General features: G+C 62.3%; 1 protein-coding gene across 1 annotated transcript; it reads left to right on the forward strand.

Moving 5' to 3' along the window:
• Positions 1 to 4,794: 4,794 nt before the first annotated feature.
• On the forward strand, positions 4,795 to 8,538 carry HIC1 (HIC ZBTB transcriptional repressor 1). The gene is made up of 3 exons (XM_056865003.1): positions 4,795 to 4,846; positions 5,556 to 5,972; positions 6,212 to 8,538. Exons 1-3 carry the CDS (start codon positions 4,795 to 4,797, stop codon positions 8,536 to 8,538), a joined length of 2,796 nt encoding a protein of 931 aa, XP_056720981.1.
• The last annotated feature ends 1,034 nt before the right edge of the window (positions 8,539 to 9,572 follow it).

Genomic DNA, 9,572 nt, shown 5'->3' on the forward strand with positions numbered 1-9,572 from the left:
AATTGGCGGCTGAATGCTTACCTTCTGCTATGCTAGAGGGGAAATTTAAGAAGACACCCTGGGAGGAGAGATTCTGCCCTTGCAAATCAGGGGACTTAGAAACTGTTGAGGATGCTCTCCTGAACTGCAATTTTTATACATTACCCCGTTCAAAGTTTATTGAGCCCCTCTTATCGAGAATGGGACCTGACAGGGCAGGAGAAAGGTTTGAGATGCTCCTACAAGGGGATATCCTTCAATCACTCTTCAGGTTGCGAAATTTTGCATGGCAGCAATGAAAATTCGACGCCATAGAACAGCCTCTTCGCGCAATTGACAGATGTGTCCCAGCTGTAATTTTCTTTTTAAGTGTTATATGACTCGGACTGTAATTCTTTGTTTGTAAGAATTTATTAGCCCATATTTTCTGTTTTATCTTGTTTTATCTGGCCAAGGGGCGTAAATAAATTATCTATCTATCTATCTATCTATCTATCTATCTATCTATCTATCTAGCGGCTGAATGACATGAAGAGACAACAGGACTTGGGGTGAAGGCGATCCCCACTGGGCTGTATAAGAATGAACAGGCACGAAAACACTGGATTGCACCATACTCTCTGAGGACACGAAAAGTAACCCAATGAACAGGCTCAAACTGCTTGCAAACAGCTGAAGTGGCCAATGAAAAAGCGACTCCATGATCATGAGGGTGGGGACAGACCATATGAGCCAAACCAGTGAATGTTCAAGCATTCCTAGCCTCCCCCCCCCCATTGGGAATACCACCGGGGAGCACCCAGGAACATTGCATGCATGCATGTTTAGAGGCTGTTCTCATGACAAGAATTGTGAGAACTATACAGGCCAATGTGGGAGTTGTTATAATGTTAATGTGAGCATTTATTTCAAGATTTTAAAAAATGTGATTGGTAATAGTTTTAAGTATAGAAGTCTGACACAGGGGTCCATTATGTCAGTAAGAGGATTGGGGGCGGGGGCTGCAGTGATATGATAAAACTGACAAGAAATCATAAGTTCCCTTTCCCTGCTGGACAAAACCATGTGCAGGGACCTGCCAGGACCTAACAAACCCCGTTCCTCCTGGTTGCAATCTGCGAAAGGAGGCATTGTGTCCGGCCCAGGCGGGCAGGGCGGGTTGCAAATGGCTCAAAACCTAACCCCCCTTCCTGCAAATAGTTCACTAGATGAGGAAATATCTTGGGAGAGAGGGGAGGGACCAAAACGTTTGTGGCATCTAGTCCAACACACCCAGCCAGAGATGCCTTTGGGAGTTTGCAGCGATTCCCTTCCCTGGCTGCCTGGCCTATTCACAGGCCAGCCCTCTTCCGTGAATGTGCCTATCGCTGGAATCGCAAGAGCCCTGACCAGGATGACCCAGGCTAGCCTGGTCTTGTCAGATGTTGGAAGCGAAGCAGGGTCTGCCTTGGGTAGTACCAGCCGGCCCGCCCCCCTGTGGCTTTACCTCTCCTTGGAGATTCAACTTGAGGAAGAGTGCTTGCTACATGACTCAGTAGCGTGTATCCTAAATTTTAAGTACTTTTTGCTAGACAGTGGTTTGTGGGAGCCCAGGCCACCTCCCACATTAAAAAAACAACAACCCAACCATTAGAACAATATATTAAAAAGGATAAAGCAGGGGTCTACAACCTTTACATTAAAAGAGCCAAATCCCATCAAAATGCAAAGGGAGAGACCAACAAAGCCAGCCGAAGAAAGCCCCTTTGCAGAACTGGAAAATACACCGCTCAATAATTTGAATGGGTAGTTTATATAGCCTATATAGTTTACAAAGAGTCCAAACAACTTTTTTTACTATTTGTACTAACCTGTGGGTAGAGCATAACGCTAAGGGTTTTCATGGTAAATTATGCTGTGCTAGTCTATGACTGTTTTTTTTAATAAAGGTTGATCGATACACAGCTCGACATTACTGAGTACTGACCAGTTGATTAATAATCCGTAAAGCCTTCTGCAGCCCAAACAGAGATTGTTAGGAGTCCTTTAACAGCAGGCAGGTCACAACAAGTCACACATGTACAGGGGAGAGCCCTGCACATGCGTTTTAGTGCCCTGATATAATATGTGCGCAATTTGCAATTGGCTTCCGGACAACCGTTCACCTCCCTGATCATTTCCTTCTCTCTAACTCATCTCTAGAAAGCCCTTCAGGCCTACACAGTCGTCCTCTGCGGTTCCCTCTGCAGACTGGCAATTCCAGCATCCCACCACCCCTCCGACATATCCTAATTTAGAGGTTTAATTTTCTTTTCTTTTCTTAAAAAGAGAGCCATATTTAGTTCCCCACTAAGCCAGATGTTGTTGATCTCAGGTAGAAAGGAAACCTTACAAACCGACCAGTCAACTCTCAGGGGAAATCAAAAGCTTGCTCTAAAGGGCGGCGGGGGGGGGGGGAATGCTTTCATTTTCTCCTAAAGACAAGGGAAGAATTGCACAGAGTTGGAGCCACAGCGGGTGAGGCCCTGCTCCTAGCCCGGCTCTGCTGGGGCGTTGTGTACATCAGGGCATTCCGGCAGTGCCCACTTGCAGGGCAGGAGACGTTTCAAGCCAACGTTGAGCCCTCTTTGAGACGCTTAAGCCCGACGACTGTGGATTTGTTTGGAGGACCACCACCTTGACATTGTGGGTTAAGTGCCTAAGGGCTGGGGAGGAGGGATGCTTTGCATCCGTTCCCCGCGGTGGGGTAGGATGGGGTGGGGGGAGAGGAAGCTCTGATGGGCCTGGACTTGGGGGGTGGGCGTGAGGGGGAAAGGCATCCAGGCTGTCGAAGCCCCGACCTCCTTCTCGCCCGGAGCGACTCGGATGCTGGGGCCAAGGAGGGTTTCCAAACGCCCTGCGAGGGCGGCCAAGGAGAAAGCGCCGCCGGCTCCGCTGCAGCCCGGCCCGGCCCCGGGGAGCCGAATCCCCCTTTCCCGGCCCGTCTCGGATCTGGAGGGGTGGGGAGAGTGGCGTCGGTGGTCGATTTTGGTTGCTTTTGGAGTCCTAGGGGCGAAAACGCACGGGCGGTTTTGCCTTGGATTCGCCCCTCTCGAAATGCGCATTTTCCCCAGGCAAATTCTCACAACTCAGCCATCAGCCCCCATGCAGAGTTTTGGGCATTCAGATGGGGGAAAAGGCGCATCGAGAGAGGGGCAAATCCCCGGCAAAACCTCCCCGTGCGTTTTCGCCCCATAGCTCGATTTTCTGTTTGAATTGAATGGGCTGGATTTTTAGGGCTATTCAATGCGCTTCGCCCCTTCTCGGGAGACGGGACGCTCCGAGAATCTCCCAGCTCTTTCCGAAACGAATGGCTCGTTTGCTCAAAACCAAACGCCCCCCCGGGTTTGCCCAAAGAAGGGCTCGTTGTGCAAAAACCCTCCCGCTCCCCCCCTCCCCAAACCCCCCCAACCCCACATGTAGGTCGCGGGTGGATTTTCCAGCTCAACTTTTTCCCCCCAGAGGTTCTGCGTGGCTCTTAAAAATCCAGCCGAGGGGTCCTACAAGGAACCGCGATCCGTATTAAAGAGAGGGAATTGGGGGGGGGGGGTGTCGTCTTTAACAATGGAGGGGGTGTGGGAGGCTGGATGCCCGAGGTGGGACAGTCGGGGGGGGGTGCCTGTAAATGGGGTCGTTCGGCCTCTTTTCGAAACGATTGCGCAAATTGGGGGGGGGGCGCTAAGAAAGGGCGAACCGACGGCCCGACGGCCTCACTCCGTTTTCAAGCTCCTCGTGCAAACCCGAACCAACCCCCCCACGCCAGTACTTCGCGGAGTAGCTCTGAAAAGCTCCCTTTTTTGGGAGCAGGAGATTAAGACGGTCGCTCCCCCCACCCACTGCAAGTAAGCGCAGAAAGAGGCTTCTCCCTCTCCACCCCGGGGGTCTTTCCGAACTCCCCTTCGGCTGTCCAACTCTGTCCTAAAGGGAAGATGGGGAGGGGGGGCAGAAAGAGAAGCCAGCCCGGCTCGCAGCACCTACCTACCTACCTCTCTGTGGCTCGGTTCTCCCCCCCCCCTTTTTTCCCCTCTGTCCCTAAACTCTCCCCTCCCGTCGGGCGCTTCCAAGCGGCTGCAACCTAAGGGAGTGGGGGGGGGGGAGATCTCCCCAAGGGCCCTTTGGCCCCGGCTCCAGCAGCATTCGCGCCGTCGGAGCAGGGCTCGGGCAGGACCCCGCTGCGCCACTAGGTGGCGCCGTGCCTGAAGGGAAAGCCCAGAGGGAGCCGGAGAAGAGCCGGAAAAATGCAGCGCCGGGAAGGTGGTGCTGCGGGCGCTGGAGGCTCCCCGCGCGGGAAGCGCAGAGGGCGTCCAGGGAGGCCGAGGAGGCGGCCGGCCCCTGCCAGCTCCCAGCCCGGGCCACTCACCTCGGAGGCCGGAGACGATCCTTCCTCCCTTGAAGGTTAATCGCTGGGGAGGGGGGGGGGTTTGAAGGCATCTTCTGCACGCCCAGCCGGCTCTTCCCCGCGCGCCGGCCCCGCAGGGCTGCGAGGCCGTCCCTCCCCCGACGGCTGAGAGGTCCGGCCTCCCCCCCCCCGGCCGCCTCTCCCCTCCTACCTGGGGCTGTTCCTTCGGGAGCTCCGACGGGGCGGCCCGGGGCGGCTCCTCCTCCTCCGCCCCCTCGCTCGCTGGCTGCCTGGGAGGCGGAGGAAGCGGCGGCGGTTCAGGCCGGGGTCAGAGGGAGTTCGCGGCCCGGCCTTTACCTTTCTCCGCCGCCGCGACGCTGCCGGCACCGGGGGCCAGGCTCCGCCGCTGCCGGGCTCGAGGGGGCGGCCGGGACGCAGCCGCCGCCGCCGGGCGAGCCATGCGGGGCCACCCGGACCTCGCCTGCCTGGCGCACTCGACGGGGCTCCCGGGTAAGTGCTCCGGGAAGGGGCCCCGACGGGACCCCCGAGCCGTTCCCAGGCAGGGCTTGCGGGGCTGGGGGGCAGCTCTCGCTGGGCGAAGCCGAAATGTCAAAGCGGAGCGGGTGGGGGAATTCGATTGGAACGGGAACCGAATCTCCTCCGGGAAAAAGGAGTGGGGTTTTGGGGTTCGGGGGACTCGCTGCTTTGTGGCGCGTCCCGTCGCTTCTTCTCAGCCGCCCGGGGGTTGCAGGGAGTTCGCCCTGGGACCGGCCAGCCCCACAAGCCGCTCGCTCGGGGACCGGACGGGCCTTGTCGGGGTGTGGGAGCTCAGCCGCCTTCGCTAACTGTTCCGGGGTTCCTGGAAGGCATTTTCTCTTGCCCACCCCGCAGAGGGTTGCCACCCCGAGAAAAGCGTCTGGCGACCCTCTTGGCGCTGTGTCTGCCCTGTCAAAAAAGAAAGAAAGACAGGGACCCGGTCAAAAAAAGGAAGACATTTATGCCTGGGAGGTTTCGCCTTGGATTGGCCGCTCTCTAGGCGCACATTTCCCCCATCTGAATTCTCAAAACTCTGCATGGGGGGCTTCTTGTTGAGTTTTGAGGATTTGGATGGGGGGGGGGGAATGTGCGTCTAAAGAGTGGCAAGTCCAAGGCGAAACCTCCCAGGCATAAATGGCCACAAAGAAAAGAAATCCTCCGGTTTTTGTCTTGCTTTTCGAAGTCGTTTTGGACGTTTCCGCGCCAGGCCTTTTCCCCCCGGCGAGTTTTCTGCTGCGCCTTTGCCTTCCATCCCGGCTGGGGAGAGGGTCCCGCTTCCCTCGCCCTCTTTCTCCCCGGTCCGCCGATCCTGCCTGCCGGGGCCGGAGACCCCACGGCTGTGGCGTCCAGCCGGGCCCGAAGGCTGGCAGGGTGGGGTCGGGGTCCGACCGCCCGGCGCTCCGGAGCCGCTCTCCGGCGTCGGGCAGCTGGGGGAACCGAGGGGCGCGCCGGGGTCGTGGCCTCCTGCTGGCCCAGAAATGTGGACCCGGGGCCGACCCGCCCGGGCCCCTCGGGAAGGACCCCCGACCCGACCGATGCCTTCGAAAACTGAAGGGCTGGAGGAAGAGAGGCGCTGGCGGTGGGAAGGGCGCTGCTTGGCGTAAAGTCCCGCCATCGAGGGATCCGGGTAGAGAATTGGGGGTGGCATTGCTATTCGGGACCCTGGGCGGGGTCCCTTGTGAGTCCCCACGGCAGCCAGCGGCCTGCGGCTCTTGGACCGGAGGGTGGGAGCGAGGACCCCTTCGGCACCCCCGACGTGACTCCGAAGACAGGAGCGGCAGCCGCCGGGGGGGGGTTTCCTTGCAGCTGGGGTCTCCGCCGGCGCTGCCCCCCTTCCAGGTGTGCCTGCTCGGCCCGGCCCCCACCTCTCCCGCCGGGAGGGGGCGTGCGATGCGATCGGCGGAGATACCGGGGGGCCGGGCCCCCTCCTCCTCCTTCCTTCGCCCGCCTGCGAGGGAAAGCCCCTCTATAAGGGCGGGCGGGCGGGCGGGAAGGCGGCCAGAGCGGCGATGAGAGGCGCCCCGGCCTCGCCCACCCTGGCGGCAGGTCGCGGTCGCCGGGGCTCCTCTGACGGCGGCCTCTCTCTCTGTGCCCTCCTTGCAGGCGGCGGCGGCGAGGGCGGCGCGATGCTGGACGCCTCGGAGCCGTCGGGCCACTCGCGGCAGCTGCTGCTGCAGCTCAACGTGCAGCGGACCAAGGGCTTCCTCTGCGACGTGATCGTGGTGGTGCAGAACGCGCTCTTCCGGGCCCACAAGAACGTGCTGGCGGCCAGCAGCGCCTACCTGAAGGCCCTGGTGGTGCACGACAACCTCATCAACCTGGACCAGGAGATGGTCAGCCCGGCCGTCTTCCGCGCCGTCCTCGATTTCATCTACACCGGCCGCCTGGGCGAGGCGGAGGGCGAGGCGGGCGGCGGCGTCGAGCCCAGCCTGGGGGCCGTGCTGGCCGCCGCCAGCTACCTGCAGATCCCCGACCTGGTGGCCCTCTGCAAGAAGAAGCTGAAGCGCTCGGGGAAGTACTGCCAGTTCCGAGGGGGCTTCCCCCACCTGGGCAAGCTGCCGCGGGGCCTGCGCGCCGCCACGCCGGTCATCCAGAGCTGCTACTCGGCGCCGCCGCCCCCGGCCCCGCCGCCGCCGCCGCCGCCCCGCCCCGTCGAGCCGGGCAACCCGCTCAGCACCCACTGCGGGGAGCTGTACGCCGCCGCCTCCGGGCAGGGCGGCGCGGCGCTCCACCCGCACGGCCTGTGCCCCCCCGAGCGCCTCTGCTCGCCCCTCTGCGGCCTGGACCTGTCCAAGAAGAGCCCCAACGGGCCTGCCCTGCCGCCGCCCGCCCCCTCGGAGGGCCGCCTGCGGGAGAGCCGGGAGAACTCGCTGCCCCCCGGGGGGCCCGACAGCCCGGTTCTGCTGCCCGCCCACCCCTCTTTCGGAGAGCCGCCCTCCTACCGCGGCAGCCCGGGGCCGGAGCCGTCGGGGCGCGGGGAGGCGCCGCCGCCGCCCGAGTTCCTCTACCGTTGGATGAAGCACGAGCCCCTGGTGGGGGGTTACGTGGAGGACGAAGACGACGACGAGGAGGAAGGGGACTGCCGGGGCCGGCGGGACAAGGGCGGCGGGGCGCCGGGGGAGCTGGAGCGCAAGGCCGAGTCGCCCTCGCAGCGCCGCTACGCCGGCCTGGACGGCGCGGAGCCCGACGGCGAGGCGGAGGACATGGAGAACGACAAGAGCACCAGCGAGGAGACGGGCTGCAGCAGCGGCGGCCCGTCCCCGGCGGCCGGCAGCCTGGAGCGCTACCTGGGCTACGAGCCGGAGAGCTTCGGCGGCGACAACCTGTACGTCTGCATCCCGTGCGGGAAGGGCTTCCCGTCGTCGGAGCAGCTCAACGCGCACGTCGAGGCGCACAACGAGGAGGACGAGCTGTACCGCAAGGAGGCGGCCGAGGCGGCCGGCCAGGGCTCGCCCTTCCTGGACAAGCCCCTGGGCGCGCCGCCGCTGCTGCCGTCGGGGGCCGCGGGCGGCGGCGACCTGCTGCGCCCCTACCGCTGCTCGTCGTGCGAGAAGGCCTACAAGGACCCGGCCACCCTGCGGCAGCACGAGAAGACCCACTGGCTGACGCGGCCCTACCCCTGCTCCATCTGCGGCAAGAAGTTCACCCAGCGGGGCACCATGACCCGCCACATGCGCAGCCACCTGGGCCTCAAGCCCTTCGCCTGCGACGCCTGCGGCATGCGCTTCACCCGCCAGTACCGCCTCACCGAGCACATGCGCATCCACTCCGGGGAGAAGCCCTACGAGTGCCAGGTGTGCGGCGGCAAGTTCGCCCAGCAGCGCAACCTGCTCAGCCACATGAAGATGCACGCGGCGGCGGCGGCGGCGGCGGCGGCGGCCGCCTCGACGGGCCCCGACGGCAAGCTCAAGCTGGACTTCCCCGACGGCGTGCTGGCCATGGCCCGCCTGGCCCAGCAGCAGCACCCGGACAAGGACCTGCTGGCCTCCCACTTCTTGGCCGCCGCCGACCCCAAGATGGCCATGGAGAGCCTCTACCTCGGCCTCAGCCCCGACAAGGCGGCCGAGGTGCTGGCCCAGGGGGCGGCCGCCGCCGCTGCCGCCGCCGCCGCCCACCTGCACAACGACCACCACGCCCGGACCATAGACCGCTTCTCCCCGCCCTGACCCGACGGCCCCCACCGCGACTTGAGGGTGTGCTTACCGGGAGTGGGCTGGGGGGGGGGGGACCGCGTCTGCCGGCCGGAGGGACTGCCTGCCTTTGGGCTAAAGGGCGCGCAGGAGGGGTCTCTCCCCCCGCCCGCCCCGTCTTTTTGGCCTCTTTGGACCTGCGCCCCCAAGTACAGGGAATCGTGAATTTGACCCTACCTCACATGCGCCCCCCGACGAAAACGCTCCCTCCTGTATTTTGAGGGGTCCAGAAAAAGGAGGGCGACGGGGGACCCCGGACTGTGGCCCGCCAGGTCCGAGAATTGCCGGCTGGACCATTTTGGGGGGGTGGGGGGAGCTGTTGTGTTTTTGAACTTTCCCCGCCTCGCCTGTCCGAGATCAGAGCGCCGCGGAAAGGCCTCGACTAGTTTACTGGGGGCAGCAAAGAGGGGTGTTTGGTGTGAAGGGGGGGGCGTGAATGATTTCCCCTACCAGCCCAGCGACTGCCCCCCTTCTTCTGCCTGATGGACTCTGCTCCTCCAAGAGGCAGAGAAGAAACTTTTCAAAATTATTGAGGGGGCCCATTTTATTCCCACCCCAGCCTTGCCGGAGGGAACCCCCCCTACCTGGCTCAGGTAAGGGGCCTCAGCCATTATGGGGGAGCAGTGTGCTCCCTCCCCTTTGCAAGCAGACAATCCAGGGCTCTTGCTCGCTCCTTCAGTCTGTTTGAGGATCCCCTCCGGGTAGACCTTCTGGAGCAGGCATGCCTTGCCCCACCACCGGCTCTAGGGCCACCCTTCAGGGCTGGTTCCTGGAGCCGTCACAAGCAGGGGCTGCTGCTCTGGGGGTGTCCCTGAAGGGGAAACGCTGGCCGCTTAGGCCCAAGGCCCCTCTGCCTTGCTGCCTGCTTGGGAGACGGTTGCCCCTCCGCCAAGCCATCCGGGTCAGCCGGAGGCCATGGCCAGGCGGTCCCTTTTTGGGTGGGTGGGGGAGTCGGTCTAGAAGGCTCGGGCGGCTTCTGTGATAGCAGCCCAAGGGCTGATGTCGGCCTT

Source organism: Euleptes europaea, chromosome 19 (assembly GCF_029931775.1).
Source record: "Euleptes europaea isolate rEulEur1 chromosome 19, rEulEur1.hap1, whole genome shotgun sequence".
In the NCBI taxonomy this organism is placed as follows: Eukaryota; Metazoa; Chordata; class Lepidosauria; order Squamata; family Sphaerodactylidae; genus Euleptes; species Euleptes europaea.